The 19,848-nt window shown below is 39.6% G+C and overlaps 1 protein-coding gene across 1 annotated transcript in view; it reads left to right on the top strand.

Annotated features, from left to right (window-relative positions):
- The window catches only part of MYT1L (myelin transcription factor 1 like), an 822,727-nt gene that overhangs the window by 140,897 nt on the left and 661,982 nt on the right, over window positions 1-19,848 (top strand). Inside the window, exon 4 of the mRNA XM_029597019.1 lies at window positions 346-668. Coding sequence (XP_029452879.1) covers window positions 346-668 — 323 coding nt within the window. The remainder of the gene's footprint in view (window positions 1-345; window positions 669-19,848) is intronic.

Raw genomic sequence — 19,848 nt, 5'->3', positions numbered from 1 at the left:
TGTATTTTAAAATAGCTGGTTAGATAAAAGTTATTCAGGTACACAAAACAGGACAACTTGAAATTTAACCAGTTATATTCAAATATAGCCAGTTAAGATTAAAGTTATCCAAGTATGTCTATCCAGATAACTTTAGGCAAGTATATTCAGTGTAAGACATGTTCTGCTGAATATCCATGACAAAGTATCCGGCTAACTTTAGCTGGATAACTTATCTGCTTACCAGTTTACTAAATGAAGATGTTTATTTTACTATGTAACTATGAATAAAAAATATTGTTGTAAAATCTGTTCCTCATTAACATATTTATACATTGCATTGCTTTTCTTTTCATTTTTGAATAGTGTTTATGGCTGTCCTCTGGCAAAGAAAAGAAAAACACAAGATAGGCAACCCCAAGAACCTACTCCCAAAAGAAAGCCATTTGTGGCTAAAGCAGACAACTCTTCAATAGATGAGTGCTATGAAACTGATGGGACTGAGGAAATGGATGAGAAAGAGGAGGATGAAGAATACTCCGATGACAATGAGGAGCAGGATGATGAGGATGATGAAGAAATAGATCGAGAGGAAGATATTGAAGATGAAGAGGAGTTTGATGAAGAGGAAGGTGAGGAATTGGAGGAAGATGATGATGAAGAAGATGATGATGAGGAAGAAGAGCAAGGTACAGTAATTACCAAACAGACATTATTGGTGATTAGCCTTTCTCTAGGAAGTCAGTTTTATATTATGTAATGATACAGAGATATAACTTTGAAGGTGAAAAATTGTTTACCATAAAACGCCTTAACTTGTTTCTTCAAGTGGCAGATGATGCCTTGTTGTAATATTTACTGAAAATATATAGACTTAAAAATATAGGTGAAATTGTTAAGGGAAAATAATTGAAAATCCATTTTATAGTTTCATTTTTATGAATACTATATAATTGTCATTTAAAGCCATAGATTTACTTTATTAGGCCAATATTGCAGTACTTTCTTGCATCAATGATTTGTGTGTGTTGGGATTTCTGCATTATGAATAGTGCATTGTTCTGTTCCAAAATGTTTTCCTGGTTGGTCTCATAGTCCATATATTGATGGCATCCTAGTATTAAACTGCAAATCTGGCAAAACAAAAGAAGGCTTATTTTTCTATCCAGATGAGAGCACCCATCTGTCTGCATGTTAAGTTTTAGAACTAAGTGGGTCTCTAGAGTTTCTACCTTGAGTGAAACTCTCCTACTCTAGCTAGTGCATCTATGTTGTGTCAATGGCAGCTGCTCTAATAATGTCAGCTCATTTCACAATCTAGTAGGAGGAGGGGAATGAGTTATTTGGATTGCTTAGTAGCTAATAGTGCAGGGGTAGTCAATTCCTGCCCTGGAGTGCTACAAACAGGTCTGTTTTCAGAACATGCACAGTGAGTATGCATGCAATATGTTTGCATACAATGGAGGCAGTACATCCAGATATACCTTCTACATATTCATTGTGGATATCCTGTAAATCAGACCTGTTTGTGGCATTCCAGGACCAGAGCTGCCTACCCCTGTACTACTGCAAAATGAATGATCCCAGCATCATTTCCAAAGTAAGAGTTCTGGAGAACCGCTTGCATCTAAAACTTATCATTCAATCAGACAAATCTTTTCACCGGGCTGGGCAATGTGTCTTCTTTCTAATACCATGAAAAGTATCATTTAAAATAAGCGAAAGTTACCATGCAACAGCTTTTACAGATATATAATTACCTTCGTCTGAATCAGTTGCCCTAAGATAAAGACAAAGGTGCGTAGAAAGCCGAATGTGGTAAAAAATATTTACTTTAGAGATTGAAACTTATAGAAAATGAAATAATTATAATTTTAAATTAAAACTTTGTCTTTCAGAATTGTATTAGTTATTTTTAACTGCTATTTATATTGCAACATCCCAGTGAGTTTGATCTGTCAGGAGAGAAGACTGTTCACAAAAGTGTGACCCGCTGCAAGGAACATTTTCTAAAAAGTGATAGTCCCTGTGGCAGCAGCCTCTGTCACAACATAACTGCCCATCCATGCCCTTTCATTCCTTAATTCAAGAATACAAATATCTAATGGAAAAACCGTGGCAGTTCCACATGCCAGAAACCACTAACAAAAGAACTATTACATTATAGAAATATAATTTCCTCTCCTTGTCCCCATTTTTTATTTTTGTCATTCTTGTTCTCACTCCTTCTCCTTCCCCACTTCCCCCTTTCTATCTAATTGGTTCCTCATTTTTTTATACCATTTTCTTCTTTTCCTGCTGTTCGCTCTCTCTTTTGTTAATTTCTTTTACTTGGATTATCTCTCCCCTTGACTCTCTCCCTTTCATGTATTTTCTGGTATCGTTCCCATGTGCTTTTTCCCTCTCAACCTCTTCTTCCTGTTTGCTTAGCTGGCAGTTTGATATATAATACAATCCAAGCTAAAGATCAAACAGGTTGACTAAACAATGTATTCCATATCTTAAGCATAGTGATAATGATTATGAATGAAAGGTTAAAGAATATTTTACAAATCAGGTTTATAACCCATTTTTTGCCTTTATGGTCCAATAAGTGGGACACCTAAGTTTCCTTCTTACAGAAACTCCTAAAGTTAAATCAGAAACATGTTTCACATTTAGCAGCCATATTTTTCTTACCACAAAGTAAATGTCTCCATTGAATTTTCTCTCTAATGATTTTGAAATGTATTTCCAGTTGACTTTTAAATATATGATTTAGAAAAGCACTTCTGCATCACTATACAGATCACCTCAAATGCCTTTAAAACTCAGAAGAAAATATATATGTAAATCATTTGTGAGAAGGTAAAATTAAGATCATATTTTATAAGGTAAGGCAGTTTTGAAATAGGTTGATGTTGAATGCAAAGTACTATATTCAGTATCATTTAGATATTATTCATCAAATCTGGCAATTCAACTGAAAACATAATATCACAAAAACTGAAAAAGAAGATGCAGCATATTAATCCATTCCACTACAAGTCACCATTAAAGAGGTTATACTCTCAGATCTACTTTCTGTGTCAGCATTCTTAGGATTGAGCCAGTTTAAAGGGTATTTTAAGAAGTTTAAACAACTGAAATGCTAAACAATAATCAAAAGTTGCATTTCTCATGCCAGGATGCTGAAACTTTTCTCAGGTAAGAAATTGTAGAGTTTTGCCTAAGAGGGCTAAACCAAAAGAATATACAACATGAAAGATCTTGCCTGTTCATGATTGAAGTCCTCTACTGCTACAGTTCAAAACTTTCCAATTGTTCAAAAAGAAATATGTTTCTTTAATGAAGTGACAAAAACTAGTGGCACGGGAGGTATAATAGATATTGCCTATCTGAACTTCAGTAAAGTTTTGAACATTGTTCCACCTAGAAAACTGATAAACAACCTGACTGGTATAGGAGTAGAACAGAAAGTTTTCAACTGAGTGAAGAACTGGTTGAGAGACAGCATGCGGAGTGGTGGTCAATAGAGTCCACTCTGGTGAAGGTAAAGTGACCAGTGGGGCATCATAGGACTCAAAACTAGGACCACTTCTGTTTAATATCTTTATTTTTGACATTTCAGAGGGACTTCAGGAAAATTATGCTTATTTACAAAAAAATTGGTAAACATAAGGGAAAGGGTTAAAAAATTGAAAGGGGTCTTGAAAAAACTGGAAGAATATTCAAGGCTTTGGCAAATGAACTTCCGTGCTAAAAATGTTTAAATTATGTATTTGGGATACAAAGATCAATTTGCCAAATATACAGGGTCATTCATCAAAATGCATTATGGTGTTAATAGTCACACAGCATGAATACAAATGTATTCAAAGGGGTGGGATCAATTAAAATGAGGGGCATTATCACACTGTGTGATAGCATAACACTCATGTTTAGCTGCACTTTTTTTGCTGAGAGAGAAAGAGAGAGAGAGAATATCTTTATAATAAGTTCATAGTAGTCAACTATTTATATCACTATAGGAAAGCCAACTATTAACTAGTGGTGAGGTTTTGGTGGTGGTGTAGGGTTTTGGGGCCAGTTTTACATACAGAGTGAGATGTACGAACAGCACAGTAGACCTCAATGAAAATTTGATGTGATTTGGAGTGAGGAAAGTCACACAAAGTAGAGATTTCTACAATGTTCTCTCACCTTAGCTTGATGGACTCTCTACCAGAGTACTATCAAGCTAAGGTGAGAGAACACTGAAGTAATCTCATCTTAGTCTGACTTTCCTCATTCAAAATCACATCAAATCATCACTAAGGTCTACTGTGCTGTTTGTACATCTTACTCTGCATGTAAAACTGGTCCCAAAACCTCACCACCAAAATCTCACCTTGAGTTACTAGCTAGCACTCCCAGCTACTAGCTAGTTGACTACTTTAAAAATCTTATAGGGCCTGCATTAGGGCCTTATTACATGCAATAACAGCCTAATACACACAATAATGACTGCATCACAATGATACAATTTAAATGAGGGGAAGGGGTTTGGGTAGGGTTAGGAAAAAAATGTTTCCAGTACCACTGCAGTCAACAATATTTAATAGATTATCACCAGCAGTAACACTGGAAATAGCTACACCTTTTACGGTGGCACTATGGGGTTGATAGTATGCATAGTGCCACAATCATAGCAGGAAAAACCCACTGCCTCGATATGGCCAGGTGCACACTATCACCCCTCTGCCCCCTTTCTAGACACGGCTCATCATTCCACTATATTTATAGTGGAATGATAAATCCTATAGTATGATTCTCCAGAAACTAACTAGATTGTTACTGGCAGGTTAGTGGTGGTCACTTAATATCCAGCAAAGCTCCAGGACCTAAGTGTCAAGATGTTCAGACAACAACTTCACTAGTTTTCAGTCATTGACCTCACTGGTTTAGGGATGTGCATGGAAAAAAAGTGTTTTGTGGTTTTGGATTTATGTCATTTTGTTTTCTTTTGTATATTATTTTTTTTCATTTTAATACATACTGAATATTTATAAGGCTTGTAATTTTTTACAATGCACTTACTTCTGGCCACTTTATTTCCCCCATTGGATTTATTGTACCTATTTACTAAATTTGCAAATTCTAAATGCTGAAACACCTAGCATGCTAAAATGCTTTGACATCTGCTTAAATAATATGAAGGTCATAAATGATCATTCAGTTTTTCTATCATTTTGAAAGGGAAACAACATAAACATAACAACAATTATCACTGATGCTTTCACATCCTTTTAAATTGACAGCACATCTAGTGTTTTTGCTAGCTGTTCAGAATCAGATTATTTCAAAGTTTGGTGGTAAAGACTTTTTGGGGAAGGGTCAGATGTTAGATACAGGTGCATGCTTCACAACTCAGGATGGTAGATAATGAAAAAACAGCTAGGACATATTCTTAACAGTATAGACCTGAATACTGGGCAAACTAGACAGGTCAATCAATTGGTTTTTATCTTTCATCATTTACTGTGACATTTTGTAAAATTATGACCGGTACATTGACCATACATTACCTGTTGCAAATATGAAAGAGTTGCCATATGCATCATAATGCACTGATCAGAAATGTATGTGTTTAATAAATGTAGTTAAATAATTGTGTAATGAATATACTAATTAAAGTTAACTTTTTTGTGTGGAAAATGACAAAAACCTTAGTGGTGATATTAACAAGTCAGTCTATTATATTTCAGTGCTGACTTTGAAAAAATTTGCAGTCTTATGTGTTGATAAAAGGGAAGATTATTAATACAAAATTTATCTTTGCCTGCAAAATTATAAAATCATTTCATTATTCAAAAATATCTGCTATTAGAAGGCATTAGTCAAATTTCAATAAAAAGATAAAGGGTCAATTTTCAGAGGGTTTAAGCACATGACTTTGGGAGTTAGGTGCCTAAATGGCTACTTTGAAAACTGGTTGGTTTGAGCACCTAAATATAGGAACTTAGAAAGTAGACATTGCCAGAAGTGGGGAAAGGAGAATGGATGCCTAGTACTGATGTTCAGCTTTAGCTGGCTAACTTCAACAGCCAAATCTAGGTGCTAACAGGACAGCTCTAAATTTGGCCACCCAGATCCATCCTCCCTTCTGCAACATTGAAAAGTTGAGCTTAGGGAAGAGGGGATGGGTACAAAAGGCCACTTATTCTCCCTTCCCATCTAGCTTTTGTGAAAATATGATCCAGAGTGCACAACAGTTTACTCATTACACACTATCCCCCTCCTGACCCCCTCAAATTCTCCCAAACTTGAGCTGGGAGGATACAATTGTGCTCTGACAATAATATTCTCAACCAAGGCTGAAGGCCTAATCTAGATGGCCAAATTCTGACCTCCTATATTTAGGAAAATTTTCAGCCAAAAATATAAGCACCTAATTTGGACTGAAAATTATCCAAAATTTAGGCAGTCAGAAGTTGGATGCCTGGATTATATGCTCAACTTTGCCTGAATATTTGGGCACACTAAAATACCCAGTAATGTTTTAGTAAGCAGACAATAAATAATAATATTTAAGTGCATGATAATGATCAAAATGATATTTAAATTAATGTATAATGAGCTTGTGCAAATATTTTTTTTATTTTATTTTATATAAAATTTATGAATCACTTTTCCGCTTTCAGCATGAAATCTTTCAAAGTAATGTACATAATTATAAACAAATACAACAATACAATCATAAAAACAAAAATAATACAACACCTTCTATGGCTACCATTGTTATTGCTTGCTTACAAGTAAATTTTGAAAGGTGCATGCATAAATATGCTCAATTTTATATTGTGTATGCACTATGCAAGTACATGTGTACCATTTTAAAATCCTTATCACATGTATGTGTTAGAGCCTTAGAAAGAAAGAAAGAAAGAGAAAGAGAGAGAGAGAGAGAGAAACAGAACCTCTTTTAAAAGGCCAATCTGACACGCTATATATATATAATATATATATATATATATATATATATATATATATAATATAATATATATATATATATATATATATATATAATATAATATATATATATATATATATATAACTCAGCCAAGTTCTTATCACCCTGTTATATGTAACTGCCTTTTCAACACCATTGTTATAGTTATGTTTACTATGCACCCCTGTTTTATGTGAACCAGCACGATGTGACTGCTGTCTCGAATGCCGGTATATAAAAATCTGAAATAAATAAAATAAATAAAATAAATATATATCTCACTGTAAGAGGGGCACTTTAACTCAGGGTGGGGGTTTTTTTTTTGGGGGGGGGGGCAGTGTTACAAGGGTCTTCAGAACCTTGCATCCCATCTCTCTCTCTCACATGTCAAAATCTCCAGACTTGTGCCTCATCGGAACCAGTAGTAAAGTTACCTGTGGAACTTGGCGCATGTTACCATGGTCCACCTTGCAAAATTCAGGGGTTATGCACTTATGTCTTGGCCCCACCCCAGAACACCCCTTTTCTGCCTCATTTTTATTGATGTACATACCTCCTGGCTTCTTAAAATTTGTGTTGCTTGCGCACAGCCCACATATGCATCTTTGGGGCCATTTTTGCATGAGAAACACTTTTAAAATCTACGTGTTAGGATGAATTGCCGAAGAATTTATTGTAAGGCACTCATTGTTACTTCTTTTTTAAGTTATAATGCCTCTGACTTCATCAACCAGGTTTTTACATTATGCCTAAAAAGCATCAGATTCAACTCCTTTTTGATAGATAATGGTACATAATTCCAAACTTTGGGTACTAACATAGTAAATGAGTGATTCTGCAATCTAACATGTCAATAAGCTTTAACTGAGGGAAGCTGGAGTTGATGACTATACTGAACATGTATGTGTAAGAGAAAATCTTCAACTAATCTTCTCAGACATGTGACGAAGACCTAAGCCTTGCAAGATCTTAAATGCTAGAACCAAATTTACATCTCAGCCTCACTGAAGCCAAAAAGGAGTGCAGCTGATTCCTGTCTAGATCGGCCTATAATGAGTCTAGCTGCCGTATTTTGCACGACTTGGCGCTTCAGAATCACATTATTTAGAAGATCCCAGTAGATGTTGCAATAGTCTAAAATGGAGATGACCAATGTATAACCCACTGATTTTAATACCTGAAAGCTTAAGAAAGATTTTAATTGCTTCACTAATCGCAGGGTGTTTGGAGCACTCCATTGCTATGGTTATCCAGAGACCAGCTAGAATTTTGGATATCCCCAAGTTATCTCACATCATCTCTAGCTGTAACTATCTCTCAATTTGAAGTTGAAATTTCTCTACATAGGATCCGTCTTGCAAAACCTCTGTCTTCTTGGAATTCAAAATTAAATAGTTCTCTTTTAACCAAAGTCCCACTGCATTCATACATTCCTCCAGATGAGAAAGGATATGTCCTGGATTCGATCCCAGGGATACTGTTTTGAATTCTATCCATTTTTCTATGGGGAGCCAGTGAAGTGATTTTAAGACAGGTGTGATGTGGTCTGTTTTCTTTTTTCCAGTTAGAACTTTAGCTGCTGCATTCTGTAGGATTTGGAGAGGTTGGGTAGTAGATTTGGGTAGACCTAACATCAGAGAGTTACAATAGTTGAAGCTTGAGAAGATCAAGGATTGTAGAATGGTTTGGAAGTCTGAATGATTTAGCAGTGGTTTTAGGTGTTGCAGTATTTATTTATTTATATATACCAACATTTGATCTCAATTGAGATATCACACCAGTTTACATTCAGGTACTGTAGGTATTTCTCTATCCCCAGAGGGCTTACAATCTAAGTTTTTGTACCTGAGGCAATGGTGGGTAAAGTGACTTGCCCAAGGTCACAAGGAGCAACAGCAGGACTTGAACCCTGGTCTTCTGGTTCATAGTCCACTGCTCTAACCACTAGGCTAGTGATTTTACATTGATCTAAACACAATTCAAATTCCCCATCTTATCAGGGATAAAACACAATTGTCCCTATAAGGTGGCCTAACAGGAATAGATCACCATCTAAAATTTGGATTACATGTATTATTCAAAACTCCCCCATTATTGAGCTTAGAATCTAAAGAGTACTTCTCCTTCTCAAAAAGACAGGGATTTGTATGCATTTTTAATAGCCATCACACCCTCAATCTCCCAAAGAGGATCCCAAAGAGACAACCCTCGTAAACTTGTCTTTTTGGTGAGACGAGGCAGAGGCTCATCTCAACATTTTATGGCCCCGATGCTGATGTCAAATGTTCTTGGGCCAATATGGCTGATGTAAGACTCGGTCTGGGGCAAAAATGGTCCAGTGAGTCTCCAAACCCTCTCTTTCTCAACACTCCCATGGCGGTAGTGGCTTGTCTGAGCACTTTATGGCCTCAGTGCTGTCATAGGTGAGCTGAAAAAGATAATAGCAACCCCTCTACCTTATCCAGTAAACCACATGCTACAGTCCTAAATTTTTGACCCATACATCACCCTGGGCCATGTTAGGCATGGATTGTACAGAAGCAGTTTGGTGGAAAAAGTGGAAGTATTTTGGCTGCTTTAGCAGGCAATGCGGTAGCAAACAAAAAGAAGAAATGGACAGAGAGGAGAGGAGAAGGGAGAGTGAGAAGGGAAGGAGAAATAGGAGAGGAGGAGAAGGGAAGATAAACGAGAGGAGAGGTAACAAGGAGATATTCAGCAAAGTAGACCCACAAGGCAACCACATATTGGATTTTCAGACCCAGGACAACCTGCTTTCTAATTCAGCAGGTCTTCAAGGGGAAGAAGAAAGGGGTCAATGGCCAGACCTTAAGTAGAAGGAGAGAAGGCCAATACCAGTTTGGGAGGATGAAAGTAGTGAATAGCAGTTGGTGTTGATCCTGATATGCAGCTAATGGCATGATCCTAAACTCATGAGAAGTATAGGCAGAGAGATAGCAAAGTGCAAGAGATGGGAGACAACCTCCCATCTCTTTTACCTGTCCAAGTTTCACTTCCTTCTTCTGTCATATTCACGATGAAATTTTTCTCCTTCTCTAGTACTATCTGGCCGATTTACTTATTCAGGGTCAGAACCTGGTGTATGCAGTGAAGAACCACCATGCCTCAAGGGAAAACACTTACTGTGAAGCTAAGATTACACAGAAGTCTTCTGTGGCATCATGCAAGGTTCTTTACCTAGGAAATTGGGATAGAAAAATAATAAATGTGTGTCCAGGGAAGAAGATGGAGATTCATATGAACATAAGGCTTGTCATACTGGGTCAGACCAAGGATCGAAGAAGCCCAGTATCCTGTTTCCAACAGTGGCCAAGTCAGATCACAGGTACCTGGCGGGATCCCAAGCAGTAGATAGATTCCAAGTTGCTTATCCCAAGAATAAGCAGTGGATTTCTGCAACTCTCTCAACAATTGTTAATGGACTTTTCCTCCAGGAATTTGTCCAAACCTTTTTAAAAGTAACTATACTAAAATCTTTCACCACATCCTGTGGCAATGAATTCCAGAGCTTAATTATGCTTTAAGTAAAAAAATATTTTCTCTTATTAGTTTTAAATGTATTGCCCAGTAACTTCATTGTGTTTCCCCTGGTCTTTGTACTTTTCAAAACAGTAAATAACTGATTAACATTTACTCATTCCATTCCACTCATTATTTTATAAACTTCTATCATATCTTCCTTCAGCCATCTCTTTTGCAAGCTGAAGAGTCCTAACCTCTTTAGCCTTTCTTCATAGGAGAATTTTTCCATCCGCTTTATCATCTTGGTCGCCCTTCTCTGTGCCTTTTCTTATTCTGCTATATCTTCCTTGAAATGTGGTGACCAGAACTGAAAATAATACTCAAGATGAGGTTGCACCATGGAGCGATACAGGCATTTTGATATTCTCTGTTTTATTCTCCATTCCTTGCCTAATAATCACTAGCGTTCTATTTGCTTTCTTGGCTATGCTGCACACTGAAAAGAATATTTCAATGTATTTTAATGATGACACCTAGATCCTTTTACTGAGTGGTGACTCCTAATGTGGAACCTTGCATTTTGTAACTGTCATTTGGGTTACTCTTCTCTAAGTGCATCACTTTTCACATGTCTATATTAAATTTAATTTCCCATTTGCATGCCCAGTCTTCCAGTTCTGCAGTGTCCTCTTGCAATTTCTCACAATCCTCTTCTGATTTGTTAACTTTGAATAATTTTGTGTTATCAGCAACTTTGATCACCTCACTTGTTTTTCCCATTTCCAGGTCATTTCTAAATATATTAAAAAGCGTCGGTCCCAGAACTGATCCCTGAGACACTTCACTATTCACCTTTTCCCATTGGAAAATTTACCATTTAGCTCTACTTTCTGTTTTCTATCTTTAAACCAGTTAGCAATAGGGATGTGAATAGTTTTAGGACGATTAAAATTATCGTCCGATAATTTTAATATCGTCTTAAACCGTTATGGAACACAATACAATAGAGATTCTAACAATTTATCGTTATAAATCATTAGAATCGTGAGCCGGCACACTAAAACCCCCTAAAACCCACCCCGACCCTTTAAATTAAATCCCCCACCCTCCCGAATGACTTAAATAACCTGCGGGTCCAGCGGCGGTCCGGAACGGCAGCGGTCCGGAACGGGCTCCTGCTACTGAATCTTGTTGTCTTCAGCCGGCGCCATTTTCCAAAATGGCGCCGAAAAATGGCGGCGGCGGCCATAGACGAACACGATTGGACGGCAGGAGGTCCTTCCGGACCCCTGCTGGACTTTTGGCAAGTCTTGTGGGGGTCAGGAGGCCCCCCCCAAGCTGGCCAAAAGTTCCTGGAGGTCCAGCGGGGGTCAGGGAGCGATTTCCCGCCGCGAATCGTTTTCGTACGGAAAATGGCGCCGGCAGGAGATCGACTGCAGGAGGTCGTTCAGCGAGGCGCCGGAACCTTCGCTGAATGACCTCCTGCAGTCAATCTCCTGCCGGCGCCATTTTCCGTACGGAAAATGGCGGCGGCCATATGCGTATGGCCGGCGCCATTTTCCGTACGAAAACGATTCGCGGCGGGAAATCGCTCCCTGACCCCCGCTGGACCTCCAGGAACTTTTGGCCAGCTTGGGGGGGGGCCTCCTGACCCCCACAAGACTTGCCAAAAGTCCAGCGGGGGTCCGGAAGGACCTCCTGCCGTCCAATCGTGTTCGTCTATGGCCGCCGCCATTTTTCGGCGCCATTTTGGAAAATGGCGCCGGCTGAAGACAACAAGATTCAGTAGCAGGAGCCCGTTCCGGACCGCTGCCGTTCCGGACCGCCACTGGACCCGCAGGTTATTTAAGTCATTTGGGGGGGGTTCGGGAGGGTGGGGGATTTAATTTAAAGGGTCGGGGGTGGGTTTTAGGGGGTTTTAATGTGCCGGTTTTGCGATTTTACGTTTTTTCGATTTTTCACGATTTTTCACGATATTTTACCCCCCCAAACGGCAACAATACGATTCCCTCCCCCTCCCAGCCGAAATCGATCGTTAAGACGATCGAGGACACGATTCACATCTCTAGTTAGCAATCCACAACAGGACACTGCCACCTATCCCATGACTTTCTAATTTCCTAAGAAGTCTCTCATGAGGGACTTTGTTAAATGCTTTCTGAAAATCCAGATACAGTCTATCAACTGGCTCACCTTTATCAACATGTTTATTTAAGCCTTCAAATAAATGTAACAAATATGTGAGGCAAGATTTCTCTTGTCTAAGTCCATATTGGCTTTGTCCCATTAGACTATGCTTATCTGTATATTCAACAATTGTGTTCTTTATGATAGTTTCTATCATTTTGCCTGGCACAGATGTCAGATTCCCTTTTGAAAAACTGGCATTACATTGGCAACATTCCATTCTTCATGTACCAGGGATGCTATTATTGATAGTTTACAAATTTCCAATAGCAGGTCTGCAATTTCATTTCTCAGTTCTTTCAGCACTCTGAGATGCATACTATCTGGTCCAGGTAATTTGCTACTCTTGAGCTTGTCAATTAGCCTGAGTACATCTTCTAGGTTTACTGAGATTTGTTTCAGTTTCTCTGTGAATATCATTTCTGGCATGGGTATATCTCTTATATTTTCTTTATTGAATACTGACGCAAAGAACTAATTTAGTCTGTCTGCTATGGCTTTGTCATCTCTAAGTTCTCCTTTTACCCCTTGATCATCTAAATGGTTCAACTGATTCCCTTGCAGATTTTTTCTCCTCAAATGTTTCTGAAAAAGTTTTTATTATGAGTTTTGCTTCCATGGGAAGCTTTTTTCAGATTCTCTCTTTTCCTTAATGTATCAATGCTTTGCATCTGACTTGCCAGAGCTTATGCTGTTTCCTTCATTCAGATCCCTTTTCCATTTATTGAAAGATGTTCTTTTAGATATTATAGCCTCTCTCACCTCATCTTTCAACCATGCCAGTGGTTGTATAGCCTTCTTTCCACCTTTTCTAATACATGGAATACATCTGTTCTGGGCTTCCAAGATGGTATATTTAAACTCTTAACCTTTGCACTTGCTCATTTCAGTACAAGTTACATCCTATCTAGCAATTGCTTGCAGTCCCACACTTTCACCTGGAAGGTCAGGTGATGCAGTCAAGGAACATTAACCCTTGCTGTCTGGTTTAGGAGATAACCTTCTGCTGTTGGTCATTCAATAGTGCACTCTCAATCACCTATGGGGGAAGGAATGATGTGAATAATAGGTCCCCTTCATGAATACCCAAATCCCTTCCATAAAAAAAATATAATTTTTCTAATCACATGAAACCAGTTACAATGTTATAGGCAACATAATATGCAGCATTAAAACAGGTGAAGTAGAATGTTTATATGGCATCATAAATTACGATCATTCTTTTATGCAATAGAAGATGGTACAAAAGGAAAATAGGGCATGGTTGGTATCTGCCAGTCATGGACAGAAGTTCAGTCCTTAAGCATTTAAACATCATGGGATACCCTTGTTCTCTACTGCCTTTTCAAGAACAAGGAATAATTGGCAGTTTTCAACCTTAGAATGAATGTGAAGCTCCAGGTAGGTATTGTACTACAAGTCCATCACCCTCTCATATGAGAACCTGTTTGGTGTAGATTCAGTGGATATGCTAGATAGTGAAGTTGATTTTAGAAAGATGTCAAAGTCTTGCTGGATAGTGAGGTTGAGGTCATAGTTGGCTATTGTAAGTCTGTCCAATGGGCTATTACTTAAAACTTGAAGCTTTTGTTAATGAAGTTGTGCAGATGCTGTTGTCTCAAGAAAATAGAGAGGATGCGATGATAGGGCCCTAGTCCCTATAACCTCTCAATCATCTAATGGTCCAATCTGAAGCAGAAAGCCTGTGAGGGAGTTGGTCAGACTATTAGGTGATCGAGGGGTTAAAGGGGAATTTAGGAAGGATAAGGTCAATGTGAATTATTTTCTTTTGTATTTACTGAAGAGGATGTTGGGGAGATACCCGTTCCAGAGATGGTTTTCAAGGGTGATGATTCAGATGAGCTGAACCAAATTTTGGTGAACCTGTAAGATGTAGTAGGCCAGATTGATAAACTGAAGAGTAGTAAATTACCTGGACCGGATGGTGTACACCCCAGGGTATACAATCAAAAATTAAATATCAGACCTACTAGTAAAAATGTGTAACCTATCATTAAAATTGTCCATTCTGTCTGAAGACTGGAGGGTGGTAAATGAAGCCTATTTTTAAAAAGGGCTCCAGGGGAGATCCAGGAAACTATAGAGCTCTAAGTCTGACTTCAGTGCTGACAAAAATCATAGAAACTGTTATAAAGAATAAAATCACAGAACATGAACAATGCTGAGGATCCATTTGTCCATGGTTATATTGGGCCACCAGTTCACATAAAACCGTAGCCAGCCCTCAGCTGGAAGCTCCCAGCAGCATGCTCTCTATGGTCCAATCAAAACCCCCATCCCAGGTATTTTCTGGGACACTGTCTGAGGCTTAGGCAATTTTGCTGCCTAGGGACAATGAGAGCAGAAGATAATATCTCCTCAGGCAGAAAAAAAGACTTTCTCTGCCCTTAACTCTGGTACTTTCTAGAGGAGGAGGTTGACTCCAGAGTAGGAATGGAGAACATAAGAAAATGCCATACTGGGTCAGACTAAGGGTCCATCAAGCCCAGCATCCTGTCTCAAACAGTGGCCAATCCAGGTCATAAGAACCTGGCAAATACCCAAAAACTATCCCATGTTACTGTTGCTAGTAATTGCAGTGGCTATTTTCCAAGTCAGGAAATAGCAGGTAATGGGTTTCTCCTCCAAGATCTTATCCAATTCTTTTTTAAACCCAGCTACACTAACTGCACTAACCACATCCCCTGGCAACAAATTCCAGAGTTTAATTGTGCGTTGAGTAAAAAAGAACTTTCTCCGATTAGTTTTAAATGTGCCCCATGCTAACTTCATGGAGTGCCCCCAGTCTTTCTACTATCCGAAAGAGTAAATAACCGATTCACATCTACCCATTCTAGACCTCTCATGATTTTTAACACCTCTATAATATCCCCCCTCAGCCATCACTTCTCCAAGCTGAACAGCCCTAACCTCTTTAGTCTTTCCTCATAAGGGAGCTATTCCATCCCCTTTATCATTTTGGTCACCCTTCTCTGTACCTTCTCCATCGCAACTATATCTTTTTTGAGATGTGGCGACCAGAATTGTATACAGTATTCAAAGTGCGGTCTCACCATGGAGCGATATAGAGGCATTATGACATCTTACATTTTATTCATCATTTCCTTCCTAATAATTCCTACATTCTGTTTGCTTTTTTGACTGCCGCAGCACACTGAGCTGACGATTTCAATGTATTATCCACTATTATGCCTAGATCTTTTTCTTGGGAGGTAGCTCATAATATGGAACGTAACATCATGCAACTATAGCATGGGTTATTTTCACTTATATGTATCACCTTGCACTTATCCACATTAAATTTCATCTGACAGATGTGTTTTATGTAGCCAGGTATACATAATCATTGCCAAGGAAGGACTAGCAATACCTCATTAGCAGTTATGGACAAACTGCCACACATATCAATGTTGTTTATTTATTTTATTTATTTATTTTTGGTTTTTATATACCGGAAGTTCCTGTATACAATACATATCACTCCGGTTCACAAATAACAGAGATAACTGTCGCCGGGGAGGCGGTTTAAATGGAACATATCGAATAAAATGAACAGATAATCTATAATAAAGTACAATCTAATTTGAAACAATTGAAATCAACTTAGAAAATAACTTGGAACATAAAACTGGCGCAAGATGAACATTACTTTATTGCTGTAAGACAAGGCTGGATGTTTGGTCTTCTTGCTTTTAGCTCTCTGGGAAAGCTTGATGGAAGAGCCAAGTCTTGAGTTTCACCTTGAAAGTAGTATAGCATGGTTCAAGGCGGAGGTCCAGTGGTAGTGAGTTCCAGAGAGACGGGCCCGCTGTGGATAGAGCACGTTTCCTCAGGGAAGATTTTGCAGGTTGGGTGATCATTCTGTTCTGGTATGCCCTTCTGGGTGGCTTGTTAGAAGAGTGTAGTTGAAGCTGGAAAGTTAAGTTGAGTGGGGAGATGTTATGAAGTGCCTTGTGAATCATCACGCAGGTCTTGAACTGAATCCTATATTTGATGGGGAGCCAGTGGAGATGCTGGAGGATCGGGGTGATATGGTCCCTTTTTTTGGCATTGGTAAGGATTCTTGCAGTGGCATTCAGTACCATCTGGAGTGGTTTGGTAGTGTATGCTGGAAGGCCCTGCAGGAGTGAATTACAGTAATCTAATTTAGTGAGAATGATGGCTTGGAGTACTGTGCGGAAATCCCTGTAGGGTAGAAGGGGCTTTAGTTTCTTCAGCACTTGTAATTTAAAGAAGCATTCTTTTGTAGTGTTATTTATGAATTTGTTGAGGCTGAGTCTGTTGTCTAGTAGTACTCCCAGATCTCTGACTTGGGGTGCGGTGGAGTATCCTGAGGCGTCTGGAGAGTTGCTGGATGTTGGCGGGGCAGATTGATCCGGTGCTATTATGAGGATTTCCGTTTTTTTGGTGTTTAGTATGAGGTTGAGGCTGGTTAGAAGATCGTTGATGGATGAGAGGCATTTTTTCCAGTAGGCCATGGTTTTGTGTATGGTCTCCGTGATAGGGATGAGAATTTGTATGTCATCCGCGTATAGGAAATGGGTGAGTTTGAGGTTAGTAAGTAGATGACAGAGTGGGAGAAGGTAAATGTTGAAGAGGGTGGGGGAGAGTGATGATCCTTGTGGTATCCCCATCTTGGCTTGGATGGGGTGAGATTCCTTGTTGTTTATCTTAACTTTGTATGATCTGTTCTCTAAGAAGGATTTAAACCAGTTGAAAGCTGCTCCTGTGATGCCGATGTTTGTAAGTTGTTGTAGTAGGCAAGGGTGGTTCACGGTGTCGAAAGCTGAGGACAGATCCAGAAGCGCGAGGAGACAAGGTTGGCCTTTTTCGAGATTGAAGATAATGGTGTCTGTTAGTGTAGCTAATAAAGATTCGGTGCTCTTTTTCTTTCGGAATCCATATTGGTTATTAGTGAGGATATTGTTGTCGTCAAGGAATTCAGAAAGTTGTCTGTTGACAATTTTCTCCATAATTTTAGCTAGCATGGGGAGGTTAGCTATAGGTCTGTAGTTAGCCGGATCTGTAATGGGAAGGTTGGGTTTTTTGAGGAGAGGTTTGAGCAGTGCTAACTTGAGGTGGTCAGGAACTTGGCCTTGGGTGAGGGAGCAGTTAATGATATCGGCAACTGGTTTGGCAATGATGTCATGGATTGAACTCAGCAGGTTTGATGGTATATGGTCTAAGGGGTGAGAGGACGGTTTTATCTTCTTTAGGATATTCGCTATTTCTAAGGTGGACGTGGGTTCAAGAGATTCGAGCACTGCTGTGTGTGTGAAGGGTTGAAGAGCGGTTGCTGTAGCTGATTGCTGGTTGTGGTTGCTTGCGAGGCTTGTGTGCGGCGTTAGTCCTTTGAGGGGGGCTACGAGTGCTGTGATTTTGTTGTCGAAAAAGTCGGCAAGTTCTCTGGCTTTTTTTAGAGCTTGGTCATCTGGGATGTTTGGTCCGGGGGGTTTAGTGAGGGCTGAGACATAAGAGAAGAGGGCTCTTGAATCAAATGAGAAGTGGTATATCTTTTTGGAGAAAAATTCTCTTTTGTTTTGTTGATTTCGTTTCTGTAGGTGTTGAGGCATGATTTGTAGTTGAGGAGGGTTGTTGTAGATGGGCTTTGACGCCATTGGTTTTCCTTGTTTCTAAACTCGTGTTTACGGGACTTCAACTCTGTGGTGAACCAAGGTTTCCTGTTGTCTTTATCTGGGTTGATGGACTTTGTTGTCAAGGGACACATTTGATCTGCAACCTTGTTGGTGATGTTGAGCCAAGATGAGGTTGCTGAGTTAGCGTCAGTGAGGTCCAGATTCATTAGTTCTTTGGCTAGGTGTTTACTTAGTTGATCTCCTGAGCATTGTTTCCTGACTGAGATGTTGATTGTTTGGGTTATTAGGGGAAGAGGCTCAAGGATCTTTAACATTGATGATATGACTCAGTGGTCAGTCCAAGGAACCGCAAGGCAGGTTGGGGTGGAGTGGGATGAAAGACCTTCGTTTATAAAGATCAGGTCTAAGGTGTGACCAGCTTTGTGGGTAGGTTCTGTCACAATTTGTCTGAAACCCATATGGTTGAGGGAGGAGAGAAGGGTTTTGCAGTTGGAGGAATGAGGTTGGACATCCACGTGGAGGTTGAAGTCTCCCATCAAGATGGCCGGTTTTCCTGAGTTTAGGTGTTTTGCTGTTAGTTCTATGATTGGGGAAGGGTCTGATTCCAAAAGACCGGGAGGAGCGTAGATTAGGGTGATGGTCAGATGTTTAGAGTTGAATAAGGCGAATTCCACATTTGATGACAAACATTCCAGGAACATAATCATTGCCCATGTGTAGGGGCGCAAAGTGCTGAAGGTAGTCCGTACTCAAAAATAATTGTGTCAGTATGTGATTCGGTGAGTGACATGCTATGTTACTCTCTGTCAATCTCTGTCTCTGGGGGTACTATTGCACTAGGAAGTCCCTGCATTACCTCAGAAATCCATACCCCAGAGCAGGCAGTGTGTGTGTGCATTCATTTTGCACACACACTGCTTTTGAGCAGCAGGGATCAAGTGCTTCCACTCTTGAGAACGAGCACTTCTGAGAGTTCATCATATGGGCTGCAGTATGCATGGCCTCAGGCCTTGTACTCTAAAATGTCTCCTAATATGCTCACTGTTTATACCTAATGTTGAGAGAGGGGCGGAGGTGTGAAACTTGACAGCATAACACATCAAATGTGCAGTCTTACAAGTGTGCATATTAGTTGACATTTGTCTGTAATGCACACTGTGCAACCCCCACCAAAGAGGCTTTTCCACCTAGTACTTGGAGTAGGTCTAATAGTCCAGTTATTCGGGGGTGTGCAGGCTATGCAGAGCTTAAACTGTCACTGAGGCTTGTCATGTTAGGGAGGAAGGAACTGGGTGTTAAGAAGCTGTCCACTGAATGTGAATATGCTGGGATGGTAGGAACATGTAATGGCAAGGACAACCTAATGTCAATGATGTTGGCCTGATTCAGATGAATGGTCTGTATGAGGGTTTAGTGGCAGTTTATAGTGAGATACTCGGTGCAGGGGGCTATGTGTGTTTGTGTGTGTGTGTCGGGGGGGGGGGGGGGGGGGGGTGGGTTGGTTGGCGGGTGCCCGAGGCCTGGTGGCAGTCTTAATTGAGAGTCTCTTTTTCACATCACTGGTCTCCTTAGCCTCCTCTCTGTTAATCATATCATGCACAGTAGATATAGGAG

This window comes from Rhinatrema bivittatum, chromosome 3, assembly GCF_901001135.1.
Source record: "Rhinatrema bivittatum chromosome 3, aRhiBiv1.1, whole genome shotgun sequence".
Taxonomy (NCBI): Eukaryota; Metazoa; Chordata; class Amphibia; order Gymnophiona; family Rhinatrematidae; genus Rhinatrema; species Rhinatrema bivittatum.
Note: the sequence above shows the minus strand (reverse complement) of the source record. Positions and strands in the feature narration are given on the sequence as shown.